Source organism: Boleophthalmus pectinirostris, unplaced genomic scaffold, assembly GCF_026225935.1.
Source record: "Boleophthalmus pectinirostris isolate CB_2022bp ecotype Guang Dong unplaced genomic scaffold, ASM2622593v1 HiC_scaffold_17, whole genome shotgun sequence".
Lineage (NCBI taxonomy): Eukaryota > Metazoa > Chordata > Actinopteri > Gobiiformes > Gobiidae > Boleophthalmus > Boleophthalmus pectinirostris.
The window spans coordinates 7246756-7265858 of record NW_026571115.1 but is presented as its reverse complement, the minus strand read 5'-3'; the positions used below and the strand labels follow the sequence as shown (position 1 = coordinate 7265858).

The 19103-nt window shown below is 39.4% G+C and overlaps 1 protein-coding gene across 1 annotated transcript in view; it reads left to right on the top strand.

Moving 5' to 3' along the window:
• Positions 1–19103, top strand: part of syt3 (synaptotagmin III) — a 170135-nt gene that overhangs the window by 62978 nt on the left and 88054 nt on the right. The window contains exon 5 of the mRNA XM_020933125.2: positions 17446–17572. Within this exon, the coding sequence (XP_020788784.1) occupies positions 17446–17572 (127 nt within the window). The remainder of the gene's footprint in view (positions 1–17445; positions 17573–19103) is intronic.

Genomic DNA, 19103 nt, shown 5'->3' with positions numbered 1-19103 from the left:
TTCTTGTGCAAAGTGAATATGAAACACACATTTTAATCATCAAAACTGTGAAAATGTCAAATGTGTCGCCTAAATGAGTTTCCTTCCTCTGAAGAAGCAACAAAACTGTAGCGCTGTAAGAAAATAATTTAGTAAAATACACCAGAAAATACTTGGTTCTATATCGATGCAGCAGACCATGATATCGATACAGTATCATCACATTAAACGATACGATATTGATATTTTTGATATTTTGGCACACCCCTATTATACAATATATCTGTACTGGTGCAGGACACATGTTTCTCAAATGGGAAACAGGTGCAAGGTTTTTAATGTCTGAATCCTTCTATGATTTAGTTCGTGGTTGTCGCTTTTATTGTAGATATAAATGATAACACATATAATCTTGTTGTGTAAAGGCCTACTGCATCAATATTTAAAGACACATATTTTCCCTTTATTGATACTTTGCAGCAGATGTCATCAGCATTCTTTGGAGGTGTGACACTAAGTGCTACTACTACTGAAGTAGTGCCCAACAGATATGGATTTTGTTGCGGTCGATATGATACCGATAAAATGGGAGTTGGAGCTGCCAATAGCCGATATAATCGCCGATATATTTAGTGATGTAAAAATTCACTGTAAATCTTGAACTGTTTAAAAAACTTAGGTTTGGCTCTATTGGATTTTAAATTGGGTTTATTTAGGCAACATTTATTGTTATTCTGCCTCTTTACGTCATATTTACAGACAGTAGGTCGGCCTAATGGCATTTTTGCATCACATTCTAGAAAGTAAACTACCACTATTAGCCTTTAGCAGTGAATGTGTGCGTGTTGCAGTAAATAATTATATGCATAAATGTTGATCATTCACACCTCTATTCACAGCTCATTTACATATCAATGCTGTTTCAATAACCAAACTAACTTTTGTCCAGTCAACAAACTGAAATTTCTCCTCGCCATAGATTCTGCCTGGATGACTGAGGGATTCTTCACACATACAGCCAATATAGTCACTTTACAATAGGTCGATAGAAGAGAAAACTGTCTATTTATGTGTGGAAGCTACAACAGCTAATCGCTAACCAATAAGAAAGAACCAAAAATAGCTTCAAAACAAACACATTTCCAACACTCAGCGCTCAGACAGGCTCCTCCTTACATCACAAGTCTGCACTAATAAATGTCCTTTTAACCCATTGACGCCGGATGCTGCGCAGTGCAGCGCTGAGTCCCCTGTCCGGATTGTCTGGCGATCAGCGTAACTGGTAAAGGCGGGGCCACACCTGGAAGCATGGGGGGCGTGTCCTCCTCTCGCTTCCATTCACTCCCATAGAGAGACGCAAAACTGCCTGAGCTGTATTGTCGCGTTAAACCTTCTTTATCGTGGCGTATTATTTCTCCATTGAAAAATAATGCACATGTTTCCATCAAGACCTGGCGTTTGAAGTAACAAATGTTGCGCTTTACTGCAGCGCATGAACGCGCTCAACCACTTGATCTAGTCGCTACTCCAGACGCTCCTATAACAGGTGCCATATCGCTATGTCGTGTAACAAATAAACATGGTCAAACACAAAAATGCTGACAGTGACAATGACAGTAAAGACACGGACAACATTTTTGGATACACTTGGATTAATTTTCAATGGGGAAATAATACGCCACGATAAAGAAGGTTTAACATGACAATACAGCTCCGGCAGTTTTGTGTCTCTATGGGAGTGAATGGAAGCGAGAGGAGGGCACGCCCCCCCATGCTTCCAGATGTGGCTCCGCCTTTACCAGTTACACTGATCGCCAAACAATCCGGAACACCGACAGGAGACTCAGCGCTGCGCTGCGCAGCATCCGGCGTCAATGGGTTAATCCAGACTCAAACCAATTGTCCGTAAAAAGAATATAATCTCAGTGGTGCACATGGATCTATGTCTGCGAGTGTAAACAAGTGCACGTGAGTGACGTGACTCTGTGGTGTGTTCAGGGACAGTACGGACACACACTCAGACAAATGACTCCACAGATAAATACTGATGTGGAGCCACATATTAGGACATTTATCTGTCTGTAAATTGGATTAAATGAACAGAATAGAGAGTCTTTATAACGAGGTATAACATGCCCACGTGAAATATCGGCCCATATCGGCAAGATTTAGGCCTATAGCCGATGTTTCCAAGTGCCTGTATGACCGATATATTGGTCAGACCCTAGTCTGAAGCTTTGTTACTCGTCTTAATCTGAGTCTTATTTTAACACAACCTGACCATCTGATTTGATTAACAGTTGAAACTCAAACTTCCAAACAGCACTGTGAATGCTCGTATCAGTCAGAAGCTCCTGAAAACGTATTAATTAAATCTATTTTCTCTATCTTAAAACTTGTTTGCAAATATGTGCATAGTATCTCCAAAGTAATTGCTAAACATTCCACCATACATATATATGTAGAACACCCCCAGTATGATGTCTTGTCACTGCAATGTATCAATAATTTCGTTGTGTATAGGCCCACTGCATTAATATTTAAAGGCTCATATTTCCTCTTTATTCGGTGTGTTGTCATATGCTGTAAATTTGCTGCTCTCTTGCATATTATGACATACTGTCTAAAATACCTGGGATCCACACACGAGCAGCTGACTGACATTTGTGAAGTAAACATGACAGAGGAGCGCCGTGTGGCTTCCTGTGATATCTGATAACAGGGCTATATTAATGCGAGGCCCCCTGCTGTTTGGAGGATAGCGTCGCAGTAACAGTGTCAATCCTGAGCTCCGCTGGGGCCTGGCTGTGCTATCGACGAGCCCATTAAAACTTGACACATCTCCGCTGGGGGAATCACACCGGCTCCGGGCTCCAGCGGCACGAGAGGACCACAGATTCTATTGTTCTGCTTCAAATGGCATCATAACATCCTGCAGTCCTGCGCTTTATTACATTCAAGACACATAAATAGATTTGATACTGGCATGGCTTTAGGATTAAAAGTTCACTGTGTCACTTTTTTTGGTGGAGGATTTCTTACCTGCTTGTCTCCATGGAGATGTTACTGTATGGAATTTAATGGTTCAAATGAGTTTCAAATGGACCTCTGTGAAGCTGGCCCCCCTCAAACGCAAATCTACATAAAAACTGTCAATTGTTTGTGCTTCGTTTGTGCTGCAAAAAGTTTTGTTTGTGCTGTTTTAGTTTTTGATTAATGATATTAACGATTATTTTATAGGTCAAATTAATGTCAGCCAGCCCCCAGGAAGCTTTAAAATGCTCTAAAATGGCCCAAAATGGTGTCAGTCGTTTGTGTTTTGTTTGTGCCATTATGGTTCTTAAGATATTAGCAGATAAGATATTTATTTTTGGCCGATGACATCATCCAGCCCCTCAAAATGTTAAACTGCCTCAAAACAGGCAAAAAATTGATAGGAAACGTTCGAATTTCGTTTGTTCTGTTTTTGTTTTATGTTATTATTTTTGCGGAAATTATATGATGTCATTTCCGCTCAGCTGACGGCATCAAACTCCACAAAACTACTGAGGATAAACATTCTCTGGCTGTGGAAAAGTCTGTATTATTTTGTAAAATATGAATCAAAAAGAAGTTATTAAAGACTGATATAGAGGCTTTGCACCATCATGTGACCCCTATAGCAACAGTACCTACGCCGCCATGACACCGGGCACAATATTTCATTGACTAGAGTAGCATCGGAGGAACATGGGCAAGTTTTGTTGTGTATTTGGTTGTTCTAGACGCTCTGATTATAGCTAGCAAAAATAAACCGCAAAGATTTCCTATGGTACCATCAAGAAACCCAAAGTTTCATCAAAGTATTTGCTATTTAAATTGTTTCATAGCTTATTTAATGAGAGAAGCACCTTTACTAAACTAAAATTTCATTAATTTATCCAGGAAAACCCGCACTAGTTTACGATTCAACGAACCCACACTGGGCTGTTATGATCAACATGACGCACGAGTCGAAGAGTCTGTGACCCGAACCTCGAAAGAATCGGCCATGAAAAGATCCTCGCGAACGTTAGAAAGATCCACTCGCAAAAAGTGATTCATTCTAGAAGACATAGTTGTGGATAAACAAGGCAATAAAGAAAACATGGTCCTACGACAAGTGACATGTTTATATGTGCGATGGAAGATACAGTTTCTACTGCCACTCACACTGCAAATGTTTTCTTTTTACATTTTAGTTCAGTAAATGTGCTTCTCTCATTAAATAAACTATGAAACAGTTTAAATAGCAAATACCTTGATGAAAGTGACGTGAGTGTGTCTTGATGGTACCATAGGAAATCTCTTTGCGGTTTATGTTCTCTAGCCATAGTTCCTGTTTGTTTTTTTTCCTGAGGAACAGTGAAGAAATGATTCGTTTTATCCCTTTCAGAGCATCTAGAACAACCAAATACACAACAAAACCTGCTCATGTTTCTCCAGTGCTGCTGAAGTCAATGGGATATCGTGCCCGGTGTCATGGCGGTGTAGGTACCGTTGCCATGGGGTCACGTGACTGTGCAAAGCCTCTATAGATTTTCCACAGCCTGAGATTGTTTATCTTCACTAATTTTGTGGAGTTTTGCTAAAGCTGCTGCCGTCAGATGAGCAGAAATGACGTCATATAATCTCCACAAAAATAATAATGAATCATTTTAGAAATATACTCACACAAATTAAAATTGTCACAGCACAAACAGCACAAACAAAATTCAAATGTTTTGTATAATTTTCTGCTTGCTTTGTGGCTTTGTTAATATTTTGAGTGGCTGGATGACGTCATCGGCCGAAAATAAAACTGCTAATATTAATATCGAAACTTTTTGCAGCACAAAATGGCACAAATGACGCACAAACGATTGGCATAGTTTTTATGTAGGTTTTTGTTTGATGGGCGGCCAACTTCACGCAGGTTTCAAATAGCTCCATAATGTTCTGCATCTTTCTATTTTACTACATTTAAAATATGCAACAGGAGTTTTACATTTGCATGGATTTGGGTGCGCTATGTAATTTTTCTGGTGGGGATTCGGTGCCTGCTTGTCTCCATGGAGACGTCATTACTTTGCCTGGAATGTTCCTCCATTAAATCTTTCTATCTCCATTGAGACAGACAAGTGACACATGCACAACTATTTTATTAGCAATAAGAACATGTTTAATTGCCAGAGGGACAAGTTTATTATTGCTGTTGTCTGGATCATTTCAGGCAATGGAGACAAGCACTGCCACACGGTGCACGTTTAAGTTTGAGTTTAGTTGAGATTGCAACTAAACTTGGATTGAACCAGGACCAAATCCAAATGTAAACATAGCTATAGAAATGTTGGTCCAAAAGGGAAATTATTTGGAGATAGCTCACAAACATATGATAATCTTATAAAATGAGCAAAACTGGGCATTATTCAAATAGATTCATTATAGCAAAGTGACAGTTGATTTAGAGTAAAGTAAAGTAAATATATTATAATAGAATAATAAGAGATGGATGAAGGAAATTAGAGTTGAGTTTGGGGGCAGTGAGTCTGGGAGATAATTGTATCATCGATTTTTGGATTTTCAAGGGCAGAAGTGAAACACAGCCCGAGGTGAAAGGTCAGGAGCAGGAGAGGACCTGATGCTAATGCTCATCCCAATGGAGAGGACGGCTCAAGGTCAAAGAGGCTTGAGATGAGCACTGCAGGGCATCTGGGCCGATCCGCCGTCACCGTATAGACAACGAGCAAAATCAATGACCCCCTCTAAGCACAGTGGAATCATTTCAGTTCAAGGTCCTATATTACATGTGTGAAAGAAACAAAACACAACTCCAGGTTTGTTTGTGATGAGGAAACAACATTATAACATAGATCAGAAAATATATGACCTTTAAATGTTGTTCTCCAAAGTCGTTCAGCCCGACTAGAATCCCTTTTTGCATCATTTTGTTCACTGCCTCTTTCTGCCAGTACACAGAGACCACGTATAAAGTGGATCGAGAGTATAAAGTACATACATTACGTCTTAAGGAGCGGCGAAAAGGCGAAGTGTTCCCTCCTGTCATTTGGATCCATTTGTGAGCTGCAGATTCGTGCTGATTGTGGCTATTTCTGTACATATGCGTCCTGTCACTGTGGATTACTCCTCACACTGTGTGAATGTGAAGAACTCAGACTATATGAATGTGGAAGAGCTCAGACTGTGTGGATGTGGAAGACTGCGGTTTTTATTTCACTATTTTATCTGTAAATAAATTCATTTTCATAATATGGAACTCAGCTCCAAATAACCGCTATCCTCATGAGCTTCATTTGACTGGAGCCAAACTCTGTGGGTGACGTCACACTCTCTTAGTCCACTTCTTTATACAGTCAATGATTGTAACAGATCTACATTCTTCTTTTTTTTTTTATATGTATGTATATAGTTGAGAAATACGCATCTCTCTCCTTTTTCGCTCTCTCTCTTTCCCTCTTTCCTCTCTCTGTCTCTTCTTTCTCTCTTTCCCCTCCTCCTTTCTCTGTCTCTCCTCTGTTCCTTCCCTCTCTTGCTGCTCCCTCTCTCCCTCTCTCTCTTCTTTCTTTGTCTCTCGCTTACCCCTCTCTCGCTCCTGTCTCAGTTTCTCGTGTCTCCTCTGTCCTCCTCCCTCTCTCTCTTCTCTCTCACTTATCCCCTTCACTCTCTCCTCTCTCTCTCTCCAGTCTTTCTCTGTCTCTCACCCCCCCTCAGTTTCTCATCTCTCCTCTGTCCTCCGCCCTCTCCTCTCCTCTGTCTCTCACTCTCTCCTCTCTCAATTTCTCATTTCTCCTCTCTTTTCTGGTCTCCCCCCCCAGTCTCTCTCTTTCCATCTCTTTCTCACCCCCCCCCTCCTTCTGCTCCTCTCTTCTCTCTCTCTGCCCCCCTCTCTCCTCTCTTTCTGTCTCTCTCCTCACCCTCCTCCTCTCTCCTCTCTCTCTCTCCTCTCTCTCTCTCTCTGCTCCCCCCCCTCTCTCTCCTCTCTTTCTGTCTCTCACTTCCTTCTCTCTCTCTCTCTCTCTCTCTCTCCCCCCCCCCTCTCTGTCTCTCAGTCCCCCCCCCCTCTCTCTCCTCTCTGTTTCTCACTCTCTCTCTCTCTCTCCTCTCAATTTCTTATCTCCCCTCTCTCCTCTCTTTCCTGGTCTCTCACTCCCCCTCTCTCTTCAGTCCCTCTCTTTCTGTCTCTCTCTCACCCCCTTTCTCTCTCTCTCTCTCTGCCCCCCCTCCCCTCTCTTTCTCTGTCTCTCTCTCTTCTCCTCCCTTCTCTCTCTCTCTCTCTCTCACTCCCCCTCTCTTTCTCTGTCTCTCCTCTGTCCTCCCCCTCTCTTTCCCAGTCTCTCTCTCTCTCACCACCCTTCTCTCTCTCACTTCTCTCTCTCTCCTTTCTCAGTTTCGCAGCTCTCCTCTGCCCCCTCTCTCTCCTCCTCTTCTTCCGTGTCCCTGTCCCTGCAGCCCTCCTCTGCTCCCTTCTTCATGTCCGCTGATTTCCTGTGATTGCAGAGAGGCCTGTTTGTCCTGTTGAGATAATTGGGAGTGATTCACACAGATCTGCCGCTGTTATTGCAGCTCATCTGAATGCAGCATTACACTGCTTTAAATATGGACCAGTTTAGCAGCTCTGGATACAAAATAATCCGCTTTAATTATGTTTACTATATTTTTACATTTTCTACCAATTAGATCTGTTCATGATTGTAACAAATTTCTTCCATTTTAGGATAAACACTCTGCCACAGTACAATAGAGAGGCTATGCACACTTACACTCACTTACAAGAGATCTGGAGTCTAACCCACAAACTACTGCCAGTGAATATTACATTTTTTTTTTTAGAAAGGTCAGTTTGAAATGTCTTCTGTAGTTTACTTATATCAACGTACAAAAAAAAAAAAAAAAAGACTGCGTACTAACCTAGACAAAATTTACCGTTTTTGGGTATTCAAAACAGAAACATGGTAAGAGCCATGTTTCAATTTCTTACTTCTTTTTGGCTACGTTCAGACTGCAGCCTGAAGTGACCCAAATCAGATTTTTTCACCCCTTTGCTTCTGTATCTGATCTTTTAATGACAGTCTGAACAACACAAATCCGATTTTATCAAATGCGACCCAGGCCACTTGGATATGTGCTCCTAAAACCGATACATATCTGATCTTTTGACATGTGACTTCAGTCTGAACGGCCAGGTCACATTCACCCCACCTACACACTACAAATGTACACAAACGTTTTTCTCAACATATGAAAATTGTCTCTGAACGCCGTGTAAGTGAAGCAGCGAAGTACATATCAATCCCACCACTCTTGGCTGCGACTCCGCACCCACACATTCTTTTTTTTTTTTTTTTTTTTAATGAACGTTGGTGCCACTGCCCCACAAAATGCCATGACCAAAAACCTCATCCTTCTCCTTCTCAATCTCCTCCTTAAAACAAATACGCTGTACATGTTCTGGCACGACAACAACTTTAAGATCTCCAGGTGCTCAATACTAGTGTCCATGTTTAGGCGACTTCCATAAACACAGCGTTGCTCGCTGCGTGTGACGTCGTTGTGTCCTCCATTGTTCACATTTAGTTGGAAGTGTGAACAACCTTGCGAAAAAATCTGATTTCACAAAAAAATCCGAATTGAGCATTAAGCCCTGCAGTCTGAACTTAGCCTTTGTTGACATATTAGACACAAAAAAAATGTTGGATATCTTGTTTTGTATTTGAATAAACTAGACCTGACTGAAAATCTGCCCAAAAAAATCACATTTTGCCTTATTTTTTTTTAAAGTTAAAACTTAACTATCAACAAGTCCTTCTGTGCATTTCGTCAAAATCTTGTTAAGTACAAGATTGGAAAGTTTGGTGCGTGCAGGTGCTACTTTAAGGGCTGATCCTTATGTTAGTGTGACCAGACGTTCGTATTTACCCGGGACAGTCCCAGTTTTGAGCCCTGTGTCCCCTGTCCCATCAGATTTATCCAAAACCACTGATTTGTCCCAGTTTTATACAAGAAATGTCCCAATTGTCACTATTTTGGACCAATTTGATCCCTGACAACAGTAAAGAGAGGCATACATTGTCATTTGTTTAGGTAAAATACAGAAAAACTGCTTAAAAATGATAAAAACACAAAGAAAATATGACTGTACTGACTCTCGTTTCACAATTTTATTACTACCAACCATGTCTCAGTTTTTTTTTTTTTTTTAACTCTATAAATGCAAGTTGATTACGAAAAACAACAAAATCTTTCAGTGCAGAATAGAGATCAGGAGTCTAACCCACAACCTCCTTAATAAGAGATTTTGAGACCGGATAGCCACAGTAACACAATGCAAACTCCATTCTCCCGTCTTGTAGTTTATTATGATGTTACGTTCTAATCGAATAGCTGTTAAGTGGATCTGATTAGCACGTTTGCCGTAAATGCCGCCCTCTAATGCCGTTATAACTGCACGGGGATAGCGTCGTTAGCATCGTTAGCAATGTTAGCGCCGTTAGCATTATTAGCTCGTCTCTGCTTGCTTAACCCCGGAGTTCACGGTCTGGAGCTGCAGCTGTAAATGAAGCGCTGACACGTCGCCTAACACGGGCAGACACGAGCTAACGAGCCTTGATTAAAGAGCTCCTGGCCATCTTCATCCACGTCTGCTAATTAAATACATAACAAACCATGCATGAGACTCAGAGTGTGTGTGTGTGTGTGTGTGTGTGTGTGTGTGTGTGCTGACGTAGGTTTTCCCGCTCTGTTTAAGGATTTGAGGATAAAGCTGAAAAATGAATGATCACTGTTGGTTAGTGTTGTCACAATACAAACATTTCAAAGGCGATTTCAACACTAAGGAATAGACTTAATAATTACTAAATATTCCGATACCGTGATGATAATAAAAACACTTTTTCCTAGTACTTTCTTTTCAATTCCCATGTGGTCTTATAGCCAGTGTTGGGGAGTAACAGATTACATGTACCAGAGTTATGTAATCAGAGTACAAATTATGAGTAACTGTATTCAGTTACAGTTACTGGTTCAATGAGCAGTAATTGGATTACAGTTACTTGGTTGAAGTAAATGCATTACATGGCAGTATTTTCCTGTTTTCACATTTTGGGCTATATCCTTTTTTTGTTTTGTTTTTTTCTCGGTAATTCCACTCATTGCCGGACACTAAACCTGGTCTAAACCAGGTCTAAAACCAGGTCTAAACTATGTCTAAACCAGGACTAAATCAGGGCTAAACCAGGACTAAACCAGGACTAAAGCAGGACTAAACCAGGATTAAACCAGGACTAAAGCAGGACTAAAACCAGGTCTAAACCAGGTCTAAACCAGGACTAAAACCAGGACTAAACCAGGTCTAAAACAGGATTTAACAGGACTAAACCATGCCATGCGGACAGTGTTTCCTCCTCTTCAATCAGTAATATTTTTAATTTGGTTAAAGTAAAGTTTGGGCTTTTTATTGTCTTTTAAATATCCGATATCCTCGTCTTTGCTTCTCTACAGCAAATCAAGTAATCCAAAGTATTCAGATTACGTTACTCACTTAAAGTAATATAATGGATTACGTTACAAACTACATTTTGGGGTATGTAATCTGTAATCTGTAGGGGAATACATTTTAAAAGTCACCTTCCCAACACTGCTTATATCTGCTTATACTTGCTCAAATGAGTATCTAGTTTCTATACTACCGTATTTTTTGGACTATAAGGCACACCAGATTATAAGGCACAATATCAGTAATGTTGAATGCTCTTGTCTATTTTCATACATAAGGTGCACCAGATTATAAGGCTTTGGCTAAATTATACTTTAGCCCAAGCATCCACAATTAATTTGCCCGGCCTCCCTGTCTGGGTGAATGTGTATTATAAGTTTTTTTTTTTTATTTCCTATGAAGAGGACTCAAATATATATTGAGTAATAATGTGTTTAATGCAACTTTGAGCACATTTGTTTACCAAACTTAAAACCACATGGCACATAAACTATAAGTGCTGAAAAAAACAGCTCATTCCTTGTGCGCTGATGCGGTCAACTTCTGACGGACTAAAGGACACGACTCAGTGGAATATATGTGTTCTTTCTGTGACATAGGATGTGCGATGATGATTCTTTTCTGTGGGTGATGCTCCAAATGACTCTGGTAACTCCTGGTAAACACGAACGTCAGGTTTAAATCCTAGCCTCATAGTGTTGTGGCGATGAATTGCTTCGCGACGCATAGACCTTGATGCAGATCCATAAATGAAAAACGAAGGCAAGTGCGGCAGTGTGTATTGCGTCGACGCAGAACTATACTTTACTCCCTTTACCGTTCAGACTGAAGTCGCATGCTAAAAGAACCCTTCACTCTGCGAAGCTCCTGACTATGATAGCTGTAATGCTCCAACAATCCATCAAGCGGTGCAACTTTGTAGTTTACCAAAGTCGTACTAAAACATTTTGACATTGTGTACCACATAAAATCGGTTTGAGGTCAGTAAGCACAGTCAGAATTAATACATAAGGCGCACCAGATTATAAGGCACACTGTGGATTTTAATTGAGTCTTATAATAAAAAAAATATGGTAGTTGTAGTATCAATTAGTATCTGATTTTTGATGTTTTTGGCAACCATACTCCCAGGACCCAAGCCAGATTTCCCTCAATGTACGTCTGTGTGTCTTGTGTGGGTTGTAGTATTGCATAAATGTGAACTGACTATAAATTCTAATACAAAAGTGGAGAAATGACACTTTATAGCTTTAATTAAACAGTATGGTTCTCAAACTTTTCACACCAAGTGCCAATATAATAAAACGAGTACTGTCAGATCTAAACCCAGACTGTATCTGACAGCCCTTATAACAGCTAACAAACAAACAAACTAGGATTTATATTGATCGATTAAACTGATCAAATTCAAAGTTCAAATAGATTTTTTTAGAAGATTTTATTTCCTTAAGAAAACTGACAATTAAATTTTTAGGCAAAAAAAAAAAAAAAAAGGCTTAAAACATATACTGCTCAAAACTCTCCCTGTGATTGGCCGTCTCACCTGTGTTCTGTCCTCTGATTGGCCCTCATGATCAGATGTTCCCCGATTGGTCCTCTGCAACCATTTGCTTCGAGCTGAAGATGTTCTAAAATGAGTCTAAACCAGAAATAAAAATCACCCTAATCATGGATAAGGCAATTCAAAATAATGATTAACCCCCAAAAGTGAACACAATTAAGTTTTTGTTTTTTTTCCAGATCCATAATTTTGCATAATCACACTACCAACTGTTTTGGTATTTTCTTGTAGACTAGCTACACCCACTACTATTGGAATACAATGTTTTTTTGTTACCATACAGAGTGTCCCAAAAATTTGACATAATTGGTCAATAATTTTGGCAATTCTTGAAATAACCTCAAATTTTCACAGATATGGAAACAGATCAACATTTTATATATATATATATATATATATATATTATATATATATATATATATATATATATATATATATATATATATATATATATTATATATATATATATATTTTTGTTCTGTTTTCAGGTAGAGCCATTCACTCCCAAAGAGAAGACATTTTGTGTCTTTAAATCTACTGCACACACTCACCCAAGACTGTGCAGCCTTCAATGCAAAATTTGGAAAAACAAATAAATTTGGACTTGGTACCAAAAATATAAAATATAAAGAGGAAGACTGCTTAAAGGATTAGAGGAATCTGGGTTTCAAACTTGTTCTCCTTGGGGCTTTGCAAGAGTTTTTCACAACCTTGCTCGACCTTCTCTTCTGATGTTGATGATGCTCTACCAGATCCTTGAATGACTTCTGTTTGGGAGTGAACGGCATGTCTCGTTTCTCTTTCCATTTCCATCACATCTTTAACCTTTTCCCACTAATTTTCTTTCCTAGGAGGTTGTGGTCTTAGCCAGGATACAGTTATTGAATATTACTTAACTTATTAAAATCCTAAATGCCAGAAGAGTGCATTGAAAAGTGAAATAGTTTAACGCTAAGAATTATTTTTGCTAGCATCAAAATTTGTAAGCAGGACATGTTTTTTATGAGGACACATTATGAAAAGCTTGAAAGGTTAAAAATGTAAGTACCGTAATGTATAAAGACCCTTTGAAATAGCCGTGTAAAGCTGTGGGCATGTGGCGTTTAATCGCTGCTTGTAAAACACCTTATTACCCAAACCAGTGTGACCCTAATCGCTGTGAGTGTGGTTATGGTATGTTTTAAAAGTGTTCAAGTCAAATCCAATAATGTTGATGGGGAGAATCCCGCTTGACGTCTTCTGTAACTCCGTGTCTGATCAGATGAAATGAAATGAGATGTTATCCACTCAAACATGTTTCAATAAATGATCTGGGAATCTGTGAGCGGCTCCTTTCAAGTCAAATCAGAATCGTGAGACCACATGAGGCACGCGCTGAAAACTAATGTCGACATAAGTTAAAATGGCTCTACGCTAAATGCTAATCTTGATTTGATTAGTGAAGAAGATATGTTTGGATAGAATGTCACAAAGTATGACATTAAACAGCTCTACCTTACATTTATTCAGGTTTATAGCTTAAAAATACCTAGAAAAACAGGCATTCTGACTGTGAGCGGGGTCGCCTCTCCACAGATCTGGCCTGTAAATTGATCTGGCTTGGTCTCCATGAAGATAGAAAAATGTAATGCCATACTGTGCAACATTCTAGTCAAAGCAATAACATCTGCATGGTCCTATATAACGCAAAATCTCCTCAAAAACATACCTGTAGTTGTGTTTTTGTTTCATTCACACATGTTTGAGTAACTCTTTATTATTAGTCTGTTTACATCTTCAAGCCTCAAAATGCTCTGTTACACCTTGTGATGTCATGAAGTGGTAGTTTTCAAGTTAACAGCGACCATTCACCTTTTGGTCAGTGGAGAAATCATCCTAATTATTCTAATGAAGGTATTGCGAGACACAATGGAGCACTTCCGGTATTAGATCATTGAGTTATCTAATTCAAGTACGGCTGTAGTCGGTTGAGTTGTTCCACATTGTAACATTAAACTTATCTATCTTGTGTTTATTACCGTATTTTTTGGACTATAAGGCGCACCGGATTATAAGGCACAGTATCAATAATGTTGAATTCTCTCGTCTGTTTTCATACATAAGGTTCACCGGATTATAAGGCACATTAAGAGAAACAAATGGACGACACTTGAGACTGATCCCTTAGCCCTGTCTTGTTGAATGTGTATTATGAATGTGAATGTGTGTGGATAATTTAACGTTTTTTTTTTTTTTTTTATTTCCTACGAGGAGGACTCAAATATTCATTGAGTAATAATGTGTTTAATGCAGGTTTGCGCACATTTGTTTACGTTTTACAGAATTGAAACTTAAAGCTACATGGCTCATTTGCATAAACTATAAGCGCTGAAAAAACTGAGATTTTGAGAGATTTTTGAGCGCCGTGTACCACATAAAATCGGTGCAAGGTCAATAAGCACGAGAATTAACACATAAGACGCACTGTCAATTTCTGTGAAAATTAAAAGACTTTAAGTGCGCCTTATAGTGCGAAAAATACGGTATATTACAGATGCTGTTCTTGTTCAAAATTTTCTCATAAACATGCAATCCTAATGAGAGTGGAGTCGCCTCTCCACAGATCTGACCTGTAACTTGGCCTAGTTTTGTCGCTTGCTTGTTTCCATGGATATATATAGTATGTTGACTGCAATATGATGGAACATTCATAGCAAAACATTAACATTACAGAGGACACAGTTCGGCAGCTGATCACACCCAAGAAAAGGTCCTGTATTACACAAAATTGTAACTCTTATGAGGTTCAAGTCATGTTATAATGCTACCTGATCAAAAACATACCTGGAGTTGTGTTTGAGTAATCCTGTACTATAGGTCTGTCTACATCTTCAAAGCTCCAAATGCTCTTTTCCACCTTGTGATGTCATGTAGTGGTAGTTTTCAAGTTAACAGCTCCTTCTTTACCTTTAGTTCAGTAGAGATTGGCCGTTCCAGAGCTGAAATCATCCTAATGATTCTAGTGAATATGTGTGGAGTTTAAAAACACAGTGGAGCACTTCCTGTATTACCACATGACATCACAAGGTCAAGCCGAGTTTGAGAGAAGAACTCAGCGTAAATATGCAGGAATTGTGTGTTAAACATGCATGAAACAAAACACATCTCCAGGTATGTTTGTGATGAGGAAACGACACTATAGTATAGAAAAAAATTGTGTAATATGGGCTTTTTAAATAAGTACCATTGTCTATTTTGACATATTTCTGTATTTAAATGGTAAATGTGATGTTAATGGTCCTCTGGTTTCCATGGTTACGCGTTGTGCTCTGTAGATTCGCCGGGAGGAGGTGAGCAGTCTGTCCTTGGAGCTGTAAAAATGACAGATTTGATGATAGTGACTTTGGGATGTCAGAGGAGCGGGTCAGACCAACGCTGAACTCGAGCTCAACTGAGTCAGACTAACAATAAAATGGAGTTCAAATGAGTCAGACTGATCATTAACCTCTTTGATTGCCGTCTACAAGGGTGCAGGAATGACTTTGGTTTACTACAGTATACTCTGACTTTCTTACTGAAGGTATCAATTTTGTATATAGACTTAGACTTAGACAGACGTGATCCACAAGGGAAATTACTTGGACACAGTAGCTCACACATCACTGTATAATATAATATAATAACAAGGAGTCAAAAATATAAAAATGGTAATAATGCATTCTAAATAAGTAGGAATAAAAATAGCAACAGACTGGTGTGAAATAAGGTGTGTGTGTGTGAATTACCTTTCCATTTTTTGTGACAGACAGTGCATATGAGTCTGATTTTGTGGGCAGGTCTCTTATTTTGTTGTATTGATGTTGAAAATGTTTTGAATTGACAAATTAAACACTGGTTTAAATGAGTCAGACTTATCCTAAGGGGGAGTTGAAATGAAGAGCTGACGATGAGCAGTTTGGCACCTTTCCTTGGAGCTGTAATTGCTTTTGTTGGAAAGTTCCACAGTGAAATTTTAAACTTATCTGTCTTGCTTTTATTCAGTTATTCAATTCATGACTAAACCAGGACAAGTGTGACAAAACCTATAGTTCTGACTACTCCGTGTATCATTCGTTTTTCAAAATAAAACCAAAAAAAAGTAAATGAAAAAACAACTATGAGAACCAAAATGAGAAAATGGATAATGATTTGTTTTTCAGTTTTCGATTTTGTGTTTAAATGAATAATGGAAAAAACGAATAGCGGACTTTTCCCGTTTCTGTGACTTAAACTGCAATGCCGAACTTTTTGTGCTGCATATGGACTGAACCAGGTCTAAACCAGGACTGAACCAGGACTAAAACAGGACCGTGATTGAAACTGGGACTGGGGCAAGACTGGGACTGAGACGGGGACCAGACTTGGACCAGACCAGGTAATCGTTTTTTTCATTTTGGTTTTGGAGACAAATAATGAAGAAAATAGTTTGAAACGAATGAATGAACGATACACAGATTCAGTTTGCCTGTTCTTTAAATTTTTGGTGTACCAAGTGTCTACAAAGGTGCCTTCACACCTGCAGATATGCTACACTTCAACTAAATCCAGGACTAAATGAAGACTGAAACAAGTCTTTATCGTGACTAAACCAGGAGCTTGTGACAAAACCTACAGTTCTGACTGTATAAATGAATGGACCTGCTAATCCGCTAGCCGCCATGTTACAAATAGGAAGTGAGGCACTTCCAGCTCTATCAACTTTGGCTCCAATTCACTTTGTATGAAAAAAAAAAAGAAAAGAAACGTTGCCCTTTCTCTGTAACTGCTGCTGTCAGGCCCCTCTTTTTGGTCTTAAAATGTTAGTATCAACCTGTTAAGTATGTTTATGTTTTGCTATTTTGTCTGTAAATCAATTCCTATTCCTAATATGTAACTCTGCTCCAAATTCTCCCCTATAACTGCTAGCCTCTGTGAGCTTTATTTGACCGGAGATGAACGCTGTGGGTGACGTCACACGCACTTAGTCCACTTCTTTACACAGTCTATAGTTATATCTGAGTGCGCTGACTGACTCAGCAGGTCAGTTTCACTTCCTGTTTCTGTTGTCATAAAATAAAATCTATTCTCGCTTTGACCTCTTTATTTCTACAGTCCAAAACAAACACGTCTCTCTGTTTAATTCAATCTGAGCCAAAGCACAGACCACAAATGATTCACTTCCCCATGTACTGTACAGTGAGCAATGAGCAACTCTGTGGACTTCTGTCACTCTATATAAATACACCAGATACCTCCTCACATTCCCACACTCTCACTCACAACACACACAACCCAGAGCGGGGCATTTCGTGTGGGCCGTCTCCATGGTAAATCTGACCCCGCGCAGTCTAAAGGAGTTCCCTGTCTTTTTTTTTTTTTTCTGTCTGTTGTATTTTAGTACGGAGCAGCTGGTGGTGAAGATTCTGAAAGCTCTGGACCTGCCAGCCAAAGACGCCAACGGATTCTCTGACCCCTACGTCAAGATCTACCTACTGCCAGACAGGAAGAAGAAGTACCAGACCAAGGTAGGCCCACACACAAGCACTGGGGTTTGGGACTGCAATTTAAAGGTGTACTGTGTTACTTTTTGGTTGGGTGTCATTGATCTGCCTGGAATATTCCACAGTATGACATCAAACACGTATGAAAAATTTGACAAATATGTTGGTGTACGTCGGATTAGTTCTAGGTAAGTTTTGTGTAAGTTATGAACAAGCTGAAGCACGCTGAAATATGTGAACATACAGCAAGATCGTCAAAAAGTTTTCAGCATGCTTAAAATTTCTTGTCGTATGTCAGCATATGCTTATACGTGGGCCATAAGTTGTTGGTAAGTTATGTGATCATTTCTCACGTTCACATTAATTGTAAGTTACTCACAAGTCCAAAAACATCGAGATAATGTCTAGTGTAACTTATGAGTAACATGCTTTAAACTTATGTGTAACTTATATCGAACTTATCTCCAACCCATATTGACGCATGCAGACGTATTTGACATGTTCCAGACGACCACAGAACTTACTGAATGAGTTTCTAACTTAGAACTACCATATAATGAATGGTGTATTGGCAGCGTTTAGGGGAATTGGTATATAAAAATGGGGAGCTCAGTGACAAGACTTTATTACTCACCCAGTATTATTCATAGAAATTGGCCTTTGCAAATAATGACATTCAGTCCACAAAACAGCTCTATTAATTCCATTTGAGTAGATCTTTGAAAGTAAAAAGGCGAGAGTAGCACGTGTGCTTGTTTATGTCCAGCGCACGTGTGAAGCTGCAGATTAGCCATAGTGACTCTACTTCCTGTGGACTTTATCTCCAATCTGTTATGCTTTAAAACCATGTATCTGAAGTATTGCACCACATTTCATAAATACTAATAACATAGTTTTGACTTGTATCTAAACTAGAAGTGCAGAGCTCTGATCTTTTGAACACTTAAGAGTCTCAAAGCGAGTGGTTTTACTGTAGACAGGAAACAGCTGACGCGATCGCGCTCACAACTTTACAGCCTGTGGTCTGCAGCCATATCCTGCTGCTTTATACTTACCGACCTATCAATCGATCTGCTGCATTCAGCACCATGGACAGCGAGAGATGTAAAATATAACGTGTTGGAATGGCAGTCTCAAAAAGTATCGGAAAACCGGCACGTCTAAGTAGAGGCATGTCGTAATACTGGGTTGTCTAAAGGTTGGGATGTCGGAATGAAGGGATGTCTGAATGAGTTTTCTTCGGCATGACACTGATTATAATTTTGCTACTGCGATGTCTAGTGCAGTTATGATTTAAATCGTCGAGTGGCAGCCTATTTTATAAGCGACGGCATGTGAGCGTCGGTGATACGCTGCCGTGTGCTGTGCATAAGTTAGACTGGCGTTGGGCGTAAGTTGTGGACGCCGGCAACACTCTAAGCATTAGTTGGTATACATAATTTATCAAAACGTTCTGTATAAGTTTCTTATACCGTTATGTGTACATCCAACTCGTTATGAATACGCTCTGTATATGCCCAAAATTGGGGAAAAAAAAAACATTGATAGTTCAGCA